Source organism: Protopterus annectens, chromosome 3.part1 (assembly GCF_019279795.1).
Source record: "Protopterus annectens isolate FY-2018-M chromosome 3.part1, PAN1.0, whole genome shotgun sequence".
Lineage (NCBI taxonomy): Eukaryota > Metazoa > Chordata > Ceratodontiformes > Protopteridae > Protopterus > Protopterus annectens.
In genome coordinates, this window is record NC_056732.1 from 1752215182 (window position 1) to 1752227939 (window position 12758).

Sequence of the window (12758 nt, forward strand, 5' to 3'; positions counted from 1 at the left end):
AAAGTGTGGTCATCTCACCCTACTACTCTGTCAGTCGCCTGAGCTGATAAATGAACCAGGGATGGCTGGTTTGTAGTCAGGGATTTTCCCTCTATGCCACTAGAGTTGCTAAACATCTTTAATCCTTAATGAGTAGTTATTCATCTCACCACAGTACATAATTTGTCAATATAAATAATATCAGGGAGGTGAAATCTTGACTGTAAAATGAAATCATGCAGCATGGCAGCCCCCAGCCATTAGTGAATATAACAAATTAGAAAAATTGTAATATTTGTAATTTGGTGATATTAGTACAGCTGGTTTATGTCATTTCTAAATGATGTTGTATACAAGTGTTCATACTTCTCAGTAAAAAATCAGGTAAGTCAATTTTCCACTTTTAACAGAAGCTCTTGTTTTGTTGGCTGAAGTAGTGTAACACAACTTCTGTCTGTTTTAATACTCTTTCTTCTATTTCTTTCATAAATTTCCTGTAGTGTTGACTCTTTTTTCTAAAGCACTTAATATTTTTTCCTGGTTTCTTGCCACCACTTCCTTACTGAAATTCTATGAGTTCTTTTGCTTTTCTTTTACTCTGTTTTTCTGGCAAAACTTTATCTGTTATCATTCTAGATGGCTGTGTAGAATTTTGTACTCAATTAATAATTACTTTCAGATTAACTTGTTCAACTCTGCAAATGTTTGTGTTTTGTGTTCCTTATGCAATTGCAGGAATGACACTACTTCTATGTCAGAGTATGCATTTCATGAGATCAGTACTACATCGGTCTTTGATATATGCCAACAGATTTCTCAGTATCCAGGACTGTCTCCTTCAGTTGTGTGTATGATACAAACAATAGTGATGACATACTGAAGTAAGCTTATGAGATCTCATTTAATTAGCTCTGGTGCTCCTAGGAATACAATGATAGTTTGAGTATCCTTGTTATAAACTGACCTTTTTCCTTGTGTAGCATGGTACTTTACAACATCTTGCATTTCTGTATACAGGATACAACTGTCATAGAGTATGACTGTTTCAGTAATTACAGCAATATTTTTTCTTTTCTCTTCATCTGCAGTCCTGAATTTAAAACAAGTTATTTCCTAACCACAGATAACAGACAATCTCAAATTATTATCATTTCTTTATTTTAATAATTTTTGTGCTTTGTTTTCATTGTTTTTTACTAGCTGTAGACAGTAATGCCTATATACTTTCATCTGTATCAGCCATATCACATTACTAAGTCTTTCGGTTAAAAGTCCTTCTACCACAGATAGTTTGTAGCCTGTTACAAGATGTATAGCTGTTAACAGAATTATACTCAATAACCTATATTTGTATCAGTCTCCTAAATTAATGGATTATGTGAATCACTTTGTGTTAAATCTACTGTCCTGAGCCTACGCTATGCTCCTTTCTTGTTTTGGCTTATGCTATTTTTTCAGCCACTGATGCATCAAGCATTGTATCGATACATGACATTTCCACTAATTTCTTGTATTTTTCAGAATAACTATGAACTTTCTAATTTTCATTACTTCACTTCTGTATTATTGTACTGTAACTTTTTTTTCTTGCACCTGCTGGTGCCAGCTCTTTCCAGTAGCAGTATAATCTCCATTTTGGCTTTCTAAGTCCTTCTGCTAATAAGACAGTGAATGCTGTCTTAAGTCATCTTTGTCACACTTCAGAACATTTAATATGACTGGTTCGGAAGGTAATAGAAATATGTATGCATCGTCTACTATTCCACAACTGCAAACTGAACTACTCTCAAGGAGATACATTATTCCCCTTATTCCTGAGCGATACAGCCTTGCCATACAGGCTTTCTAAAAATCAGGTTATAGGCATGAAGAATTTTTCTTGTTCAACTCTCTTCCATAACTTTTTTGACCAGCTCCTCACTCAAAAACTTTACAGCCCCAACTTTATTTTAAATCACCAAGGTGTTTTTCAGTTAGTTTTAATGTTCTAAGACATTAATGTAGCAAACTTTGTTTTTGCTTTTTCATTGCACATTTTTTATTTTAATCTTTTTCCCAGCAATTTATTTCATCTCTCTCTTACTATAGCTCTTTTACACTTCATCCTTCTGCTGGGCTGATAGCTTCCTTATGTGTCAATTTTCTCACTATAAATGTTACCTCTGCAGATTTTTGGAGGCCAAGAGGCATTCTTGTACAATGTCAAAATATTTTATTCATTTCTAGTTGTATTTTGCATTGTTTCTCAGATAATGTATAAAGCTTTTGGTCGTCTATAAACAGACAGTTGATGTCACTTGTTTGTTTTCTGATGTTCAAACTGTATCTATAACCTAAGCTGTTGAGCAGGCTATTTAAACTAAGTGCAAGAAAAATTACAATAAGGTGCAATCGCCTAGAAACATACCTGGCTGGATTCTGCTACCTGTGCTCAATCATTTGGCCCTTTTCATGATTGATTTTTAAAGTAGTTAGCCATTTTCCAATTTATGTGCAACTTGACATCCCAGGTGTCTCTTGTACATCTGAAAACATTCAGTGAAATGCTGATGAATGAGCTTTTTAGCATCTCTCCATACCACCTTCTGACTGTTCTTTTCTGGTTTAACTTTATTCATACCTGATTAGAATGGACCTCATTCCTACGTCAGGACATATTTAAAGATCATAACGTCAGCACTGCTTTGGTTTTTTAAGTTTGCCAAGAGTGTCACTATGGATATTGCGATGTACTCTTAGGTTGCCTTTCCTTGCAAAACTCATCTCGCATAAGTTGCATTTGTAAATTTTCTCTCCACTGTGGATAATTTCATGCTTTTCCAAACTTCTTTTACCTGAGAAACCTTTGTCACATGTGGAACATTTGAAGGGTTTTTGTCCTGTGTGGAGAATGCAGTGAATTGCTAAATTTCTTTTTTCTATAAATCCTTTATTGCATGTGGTACATTTATAGGGCTTTTGTCCAGAGTGGATATACTGATGCATTGCTAAACTTTTCTTGCGTGCAAAAGCTTTTTCGCATGTTGGACATTTATGCGGTTTCTCTCCAGTGTGGATAGTCTGATGCAATACCAAGCTTTGTTTACGTGTATAACACTTGTCACAAAGGGCACATTTATAGGGCTTTTGTTCAGTGTGGATAATTTGATGCATTGCTAGGCTGCTTTTATGTGTGTAACACTTCTCACATACTACACATTTATAGGGCTTCTGGCCGGTATGGATAATTTGATGTACCACTAAGCTTCTCTTATCCATAAATCGGCTGTCACATGTGTCACATTTAAAAGGCCTCTGTCCAGTATGACTATTTTGATGCAGTACCAGGTGGTCCTTTCTTGTAAAACTCCTATCACATGTGGTACATCTGTATGGTTTCTGTATGGTGTGGCTAATTAGATGCCTTGCTAAACTTCTCTTTTGTGTAAAACATTTGTCACATGTGACACATTTATAAGGTTTCTCTGCAGGTTGTATAATCTCAGGCACAGCTAGATGGTCCTTATGTGCAAAATCATCATCATCATATGTAGAACAGTTATATATTTTATCTGCTGTGAAGATGTCTAATGCCAAAGTATTCTGCATTATGGCACTCTGACTTATTGTACTATGTATGTGACTACCATAAAATGTAAAATTATTTCTGCAGTTAAGCTGTTCACATTGCTGCTCTGCTCCACATGCCTTCAGGTGTACTTCTAGTTCAGATGTTTGGCTAAATCTGTTGTCATATTCCACACACTTGTGGTGTCTGGTTTCAGTCTGTACTAGGTCACATTTTGTGATCAACATACTGTTTGACAAGGCTTCATCGCTGTCAAAATTTCTACGGTTTACAAGTGATGACTGTTGAACTTGTGTCTCACTGCAAGATGCATTCACATTGACTGAAAAATAATATTAATTTGTTAGAATATGGAAATGAACCATAACAAAAATTATTACCCTAGTGTTATAGTATAAACTGTACCCAAAGTCACCTCAGCTACATATTTTCATTTCTCCCTCACTTAAATAAGCATTAAATTGCATCTGCATGTGTAGATACTTAGATAACCAGGTTAACCATTTTAGCCAAGGCCACTTACACTGGACTGCCTCAGAGAAAACTACATTATGAGACACAGTCTGTCTCAGAAATTCTAACTATGCAAAACAAAGAAAAGAAAACATTGTTCTTTACCAGCATCTACATATTTACTTGTTTGCTAACTGGATTTGTAAAATGAGCTAATGACCATTTTCCATATGTAATCTAAGAAAACTGAAAACAAATACACAGATGAACACTGAGTCAAAAACAAGTCATAATGGTCATATGATATTGCAATGCTTTGAGAAGATAGCTATCTCCTATACTCACACCAGTAATAGTTTTTACTTACAGCTATATACATGCACCAGTTAATCAAATACATCAAATCTTGTTATAAGAGAGTTAATAGTCATAGACATGATCTGGCAGAAATTTTCAAGAAAGATATATACATGAACTGCACCTATAACCTTCAATGTTACACTATGTACTGCAGAGCTGTTCACACACAGTTTTCAGTGCTGCCCAATATGATCAGTGCTGCCCAATATGATCAGTGCTGCTTATACATAGCCTTCAGTGCAGCACCATGTAATGCATTGTTAGTGCTGCTCAGCCCCAGTCTTCAGTGCTGCACCATGTACTGAAATGCAGTTCACTCACAGTCAGTTCTGCATCATGTACTTCAGTGATGCTCACATAGATTTCAGTGCAGCACCATGTATTGCAGTGATATTCTCTCACATTCTTCAGTGCTGAACCATATAATGCAGTGTTAGTGCTGTGCAACCCCAGTCTTCAATGCTGCACTACATACTTAAATGCTCTTCACTCAGTCACTTCTGCATCATGTACTGTAGTACTGTTCACAGAGTTCAGTGCTGCATCATGTACTGCAGTGCTTTTCACTCAAAACTTTCAGTGCCGCACATGTACCACAGTGTTGTTCTCTCACAACCTTCAGTAACACACCATGTACTGCAGTGTTCACAGGTTTCAGTGTGACAACATGTACTGCAGTGCTGTTTTCTCACAGCCACCAGTGCTGCACCATGTACTGCAGTGCTGTTCTCTCACAGCCTTCTGTGCTTCACCATATACTGCAGTGCTGTTTACCTGCAACTTTCACTGCTGCATAATGTACTGCAGTGCTGTTTACCTACAGCCTTCAATGCTGTAACATGTACTGTACAGCTGTTTATCTACACCTTCAGTACTGCAATAATGTTCTCTTACAGACCTCAGGGCTGAAAAATATACTGCGGTGCTGTTCACCCGCCACCTTCAGTACTGAACTAAATACTGCAGTGATGTTCTCTTACAGCCTTCAGTGCTGCACCAAATACTGTAGTACTGTTCATCCACTGCCTTCAGTGCTGCACCATATACTGCAGTGCTGTTCACCCACAGCCTGCAGTCATGTACTACAGTGCTGTTCACCTGCAGCCTTCAGTGCTCCACCATGTACTGCAGTGCTGCAACCCAAACAGCCTTCAATGCTGCATCCCCCACAGCCTTTAGTGCTGCACCTTCCATCATTCCTCAGCCTATTATCTCAAGAGAGCTGGTCATCTCGGCGTTCTCCAAGGCCAAATGCATGGCATCTATGGGTCCGGACAACATCTTAGGTTGCCTTTAAACAACCTAAACCCACTTGGATTCCTATTTAACTACAGCCTGCAATCTGACTATGTTCCAGGGGAATGGAGGACAGCACCAGTAATCCCACTGCACAAAGGGGGACCATCAACCAACCTTGGGGATTATAGGCTCATAAGCTTGGTTGGCTTTATCTGTAAGACCATGGAAAGAATCATTATGGACCTTATAGAAAGTGATGAATGAGATCACCCATTACCAACAGTTCAAAAGACAGATGCTACAAAACCAGATGTAGAGGTCCAAAAAAAAAAAAAAAGACAAGAAGAGCATTGATCACTGAAATCGCTACATCCAGTGTCTTGCATACAGAAAGAGACACAGAGTCATAAAATATCAGGCTCTGCAGACAGAAACAAGAGCAGTGTGGAAGAAAGATATCCAAACAGTTCCCATTGTAGTAGGAGCAACGGGTCTTATAAAAAGAATCTACAGTCATATTTAGGTATGTTAACAATCCATGTAACCCCGTACGAATTGCAGAAGGAGTTATTACTGGGCACATTCGGGTGCTGTGAAAAGCACTTTTGGCTGACATCAAAGATTGAAACAATATTAATTTCATAAACTTTAATTGTACTTTGATTTAGGAATGGGCTCCATTCCCATCATAGTATTAGAAACCCAAAATACTTGGAGAAATTAAAAAAAGACAGACCTTATTAACAAGGACATAGGCAATCTCCAAACTCTAGACCCAACCCGGTTTGGATTTGTTAATGGTAGATCATGCCTGTTAAACATTGATGACTTCTTCAAGAAAGCCACCAAGGCCCTGGATGAGGGAAAGATGGTGCATACCACCTATCTGGACATAGCCAAGGTATCTGATGCAATCCCCCACTCGGGTATTATAGGGAAACTCTTTCAATTGGGAATTATCCCCTACATTACCAGATAGGTAGCCAACTGGCTCACTAACAGGACACATACTATCAAAGTGGGTGACTTCACCTCTAGCAAAATACTAGGCCCAGGGTTCTGTGCTGGACCACCTACTCTTCGGAATTTATTTCTCAGAGGTCCAGGCAAACATGGATGGCTTGTGGCTTACCAAGTTTATTGACGACTGCAAATTGGGAGCACTCATTGAGTCCCTCAACAATGCTAAAATAGTGCAGACAGGGTTAACGTAGACAAATGATTGGAACTAAAGCCACGGATTAAAGCTAAATGCAAAAAAATACATTATTATTCCCTTTTAGGAAAGCTGACATCCCTGCTAATTACATTACAGACAGCACCCATCTAAGTGTAGACCCAGTGGTATATAACCTGGATACTCAGGCTGACAGCAATCTGAACTTTAACCATGACTTATCCATAGTAGTAAAGAAATCCTTCTATGTGGCACATCTTTAAGTAAAGGCATCTCACCTAGATCTAAGGATGTTATACTCCCATTATACTCGGCCCTCATCAGACCAATAATTGAATACAGTACTCCATTCTGCATGTACCTCATCACACACTCACACAACTGCAAAAATGGGAGAGACCACAGAGGTTTCTCACCAGGAAATTACAGGGTACACAAAACAAGTCTTATGCAGAAAGACTGAAAGGCCTGTCACTGCATTCTGTCTCCTACAGGTTGCTAAGGGGGTGACCTGTGCCTGGCTTACAGGGCAGTCTCTGATCCTGCCCTGATGTAAATGCTACACATTCATAAATCAAACTGCATGAGGGTCACTCACTCCAGGGATCTTAACCTAGACCCGAACATGCAAAGGTCATGCTGGAGTGATACATATATCTCCCAGAGACTGCCACTTCTCTGGTACAAGCTTCCAGTTCGCATGAAACAGAGCCCCTCCCTGACCCTCTGCAAATGCAACCTAGATCAATGGATGGATGACCTCAAATTTTCTCCTGGGGCAGTGCCATGTCCCTCCTGGACAGAGGAAATTGGTATTAACTATGAACTTCACTCACCTAATCACTGATTGTTGAGGCACCTCAGAATAAATATGGCTAGGATTGTAAGGGTTCTACCATGTGCTGCACCTATTCATCACAGCCTTCGGTGCTGCACCCCCCCCCTACACTGCCTTCAGTGCAGCACCCATTCATCACAACCTTCAGTGCTGCACCTATTTATTGCAGCATTTAGTGCTGTGCCCCTACAGCTTTCAGTGCTGCACCATGTGCTGCACTTATTCACCACAGCCTTCAGTGTTTCACCCCTGCAACCTTCACTGCTGTACTCCCACAGCCTTCAGTGCAGCACCATGTGCTGCACCTATTCATCACAGCTGGGTGCTGCACCCCCCCGCCACCGCCTTCAGTGCAGTACCATGTGCTGCACCTATTCATCACCGTCTTCAGTGCTGCACTCCATCACAGCCTTCAGTGCTGCACCTATTCATCACAACCTTCACTGCTGCACCCTCCACAGTTTTCATTGCTGCACCCTCCCTTCAGCCTTCAGTGCTGCACCCTGCACAGCCTTCAGTACTGCACCCTGTACAGTCTTCAGTGCTGCCCCATGTGCTGTGCCTGTTCATCACAGCCTTCATTGCTGCACCCCCCACAGCATTCAGTGATGCACCATATGCTGTGCCTGTTAATCACAGCCTTCAGTGCTTCCAGTGCTGCACCTTTCATCACAGCCTTCAGAGCTGTGATGAAAGGTGCGGCACAGCCTTCAGTGCTGAACCCCCCTACAGCCTTCAGTGCTGCACCATGTGCTGCACCTATTCATCACAGCCTTCAGTGCTGCACCCTATAGCCTTCAGAGCTGTACCCTGCACAACCTTCAGTGCTGCACCCTCCACAACCTTCAGTGCTGCACCCCACAGCCTTCAGTGCTGCACCTATTCATCACAGTCTTCAGTGCTACCCCCCCACAACATTCAGTGATGCACCATATGCTGTGCCTATTAATCACAATCTTTAGTGCTGCACCCCACAGCCTTCAGTGCTGCACCCTCCACAACCTTCAGTGCTGCACCCCACAGCCCTCAGTGTTGCACCATGTGCTACACCTATTCATCACAGCCTTCAGTGCTGCACCTATTCATCACAGTCTTCAGTGCTACCCCCCCACAACATTCAGTGATGCACCATATGCTGTGCCTATTAATCACAATCTTTAGTGCTGCACCCCACAGCCTTCAGTGCTGCACCTATTCATCACAGTCTTCAGTGCTACACCCCCCACAACATTCAGTGATGCACCATATGCTGTGCCTATTAATCACAATCTTTAGTGCTGCACCCCCACAGCCTTCAGTGCTGCACCTTTCCTCACAGCCTTCAGTGCTGCACCTTTCCTCACAGCCTTCAGTGCTGCACCTTTCCTCACAGCCTTCAGTGCTGCATCATGTGCTATGCCTGTTGATCACAGTATTTGGCTCTGCATGATGTACTACAGAGATGCTCATATATTCACTTCCAGCTTTCAGTGCTGCACACTCCTTTAGCCTTCAGTGCTACACCCCCTCAGCCTTCAGTGTTGAGACATTTTCTGCAGTCCTCTTCAACTTCAGCCTTCAGTACCGAACCATGTACAGCAGTACTGCTCAGTATGTATTGTGCACTCCTAAGAATCTTTGTGCTGTTCATTTGGCTCACTCAAACTGTTATTCTTCTGCTACTTGCCCCCCCCCCCCAGCATGCACAGCAATTGTCACATCTAATCATTTCAGAGAACAATTACAAAAATACAGCAGCAGGCCTTTGTGTGACTTTTAGATCGGAGCCATACACATTTCTGGAGGTAATTATCTGCCTTGTAACTTCAGAATAAGAGAAGACAAGGGACTTTTTTTATGAGAACAGTCTGACCATTCAAAAACACTCCACCAAATTCTTAATTCATTCTTTACAAAACTTGGGAGAAAATCTGTAAACTACAGGATCATATAGTTACCAAGGACAGTGGCATTACGAAACATGTTCTCTTGCAGGGCTTCTCCTCCTTCCATTACACTAGACAGATCCTCCTCACCTCTGTCAATCAGCAGCAGTAGTTGCTCCACGGGGATGTCATACCCTGTATAACAAAGGTAAGTGTAAATTTCATATTTAGAAAAAGATCTTCCCAGGAATGTCTGCAACATATCTACAGCTGAGGATTTATACAAACACGATGGATAATTAAACAACAGTTGTTATGTCTGGAAACAAACAGGTATTTTTCTATTATTTATGCATTACAGTTTTTATGAGTTCTCTCTGTACATGGAAATTACTATAACTTTTTCTGTGTGCAGTTTCTTCATATTCTTACCCTCTTGTTTTCTCTTCATGAATGTGCATACTTCTGAACCAGATAAATTTACAAGCATTCAACTGTGTTGATAACTATTTTAATAGCCACATTCTTCTCATGCTAAAACAGTCATCTGTTTTGAGCAACACCGGCGTTTAAGACCCAGACCCCTAAGCTAATACTGTGATATTAATAATGCTGGATCCACAGTTAGCCATATTTACAACTGATTTTTAGCTTGTCTTTTATCATATTCCTAGCCATAACCTTAGTGTCGGTTTAGTTTTTAGTATAATAAACAGTGTCTTCTAAAGAGCAACAGTTCTGATAATGCTATCTGCACTGTGGATGCTTATGGGAGTGGCATATGGCTTGCACTTGTATGACAACTGGCTATTGTCTTTGCAAGACTTTTCAGCTACAGTACAATACAGCTAAATGACTCCCAATAACACAGACAATAAAACTAGTCCTTACTTGTCTTATTTATACACTCAATCTGGATACATTCCCATTCATCACTAAATGTCTCACTTTCTTACCTCAAGCTGTAACCTCAGACCTCTTACATCCTCAATGCCTTTTCAATCACTTAAAATCAGACTTCATTCCACAAAGCACAGCTTTTTGCTGACAGTCCCCCAACCTGGGTACCTCTCCTAGAAAACCTAAAACCAAATTATCCCCTTCACACACTTCAGAGATAACATTAAAAATATTTATTAAAAAGATACCAGCTACAAATGCTGTCAACACTAAGGAATAACTTAAATCATACACCGTTAACACACAACTCCAAACTATTGCTCATGAAATGTATATTCTCTTAAGTCAATTAAAAACTATATTTCCATACCACCAACAAAAAAGGAACACAAAATGTAAGGAAGAAAAAGCTGAGAAACATGGAAATCATAAAGGGATGATGGGGTGTGGATGGGAAAATAAACCTTTTATCACTTTTGTTTCCTTCTTTTCTCTTCTCAGTCTTTGTCTTTTCCCTTCATGCTTTATTCTCTTCTCCTAGAGATGGTAGACACTGTAAATAACTTCTACCATTTATATTTTACTTGGCAAATATATACATATCATACTTACATGCATTTTACCTGCTTTATTTCCATATCGACTTTAGCTGTTTACCTGAGAATTACTGTCTCATATTGTTATTATTACTATGTATTAATTCAAGGATTATTTGTTTGAATGTATCTGGTCTGAGTCTATAAAAGTTCTATGTGCATTTGTTCTCTTTTGGTTAACTAATATTACATAAAAATAAAAATAAATATCAGTGCATTTGTTCATTGACTAACTTATTAACAGTTGGTGGGGTGGGATACAGTAAGGTGAGAGGGTGGCTTAGAATCTAAGTTGCCAGTATGTGGAAAGGGATAAGCTGAGCCTGGGATATGACCAAATGTTCATAGGTTCATAGGTAGGTACTAGGCTATCAGCCCTGGGGCCTATATAAACCCATCCAAAAAGGTACCCTGGCTTTTGCCACCCAAGAAAATTATTTTCCTGTGCCACTGTCGAGCAGAGCCACAGAGGTGATGCCCAGGGTGAATTTCCTATTTCCCATCCAATCATCAAGATTTTTCTTGAAGAATGCTAATGAGGAGCTTTGTTTGATATAGATAGGTAGTTTATTCCAGAGTATGGGAAGTCTCTGGGACAGGAATCTATCTCTCCGGCATGTTCTGTTTATTGTGGTGACAAGGTTTAGGTCCCTAGAGCATGTAGCTCGGAGGGATTGGGATTTCTTTAAGTGGAGCATGTCCAACAGCTCTGGGTTTGACATAGCTTTGTATGTTAGGCAGAGATCACCTCTGAGTATGCAATATGCGATGGAGTAAAGCTGGAGTTTTTTTGAGACGGTCTGCACAGGGCATCTGTTTGAGGCCAGTAATCCTCTGTGAGGTATTTCTGCGGCCTTTCCAGTTGTTGTAGATGTCTTGTGAGGTACATACCAAAAGAGGCGTTGTACTCTATAATGGGTCTAATGAGTGATGAGTAGAGGGGAACAATGACCTCTTTTTTTCTGGATGAGAAACCTTTTGTGATGAGATGTGCCACATAGAAGGATTTCCTGACTACTGTGTCGATGTGATTATCAAAGGAGAGACTACTGTCCACCTGTGTCTCAAGGTCTCTTATCACACTTTCGGAGTTAAGTATACTACCGTCTATGTTGTAGTTCATGGGTACAGAGTTTTTACCAAAGGGGATGACAATGCACTTTTTGGCATAGAGCTTGAGGCCATGGCTTTGACACCAGGCATCTGTCTCAGTGAGGCCCTTTTGTAGGATGTCCACATCATTAGGAGTTTCGATTATGGCTCCTAGTTTGCAGTCATCTATGAACTTCGTTAGCCAAAGACCTTCTGTGTTAGCCTGTACTTCAGAGAAGTAGATACCAAACAGGAGAGGACCCAGGACTGAACCCTATGGTACTCCACTTGTCACTGGTCTGAAGTCAGATTTGGAGTCTGCTACTTTCACAGTGTGGGTTCTGTCAGTGAGCCAGTTGGCAACCCATCTTGTGCCATAGGGATTTATACCTAGTTTAGTGAGTTTATCTATAATTCCAGAGTGGGGGATGGTGTTGAAAGCCTTGGCAAGATCTAGATAGGCTGTGTGAACCACCTTTCCCTTGTCTACGGCTTTGGTGACCGCTTCAAAGAAGTCTATCAGCTTTAAGAGACATGATCTGCTTTTTACAAACCCGAACTGGGTGGGGTCCAGTGTTTGGAGATTACCAATGTCTTTGTTTATAAGTTCCATGATGATACATTCCATGGCCTTGCAGACCAGGCTCGTCAGGCTAATGGGGCGGTAGTTCCTGGGGTCCGTGGTGGCTCC

General features: G+C 40.6%; 1 protein-coding gene across 1 annotated transcript in view; it reads right to left on the bottom strand.

Annotated features, from left to right (window-relative positions):
• Nucleotides 1–261: 261 nt before the first annotated feature.
• LOC122798658 (zinc finger protein 664-like) overlaps nucleotides 262–12758 on the bottom strand; it is a 158047-nt gene continuing 145550 nt past the window's right edge. The window contains exons 3-4 of the mRNA XM_044067744.1: nucleotides 9552–9674; nucleotides 262–3869 (exon numbers count right to left, since the gene is read on the bottom strand). Of these exons, the coding sequence (XP_043923679.1) occupies nucleotides 2653–3869; nucleotides 9552–9674 (1340 nt within the window). The 3' untranslated portion in view covers nucleotides 262–2652. The remainder of the gene's footprint in view (nucleotides 3870–9551; nucleotides 9675–12758) is intronic.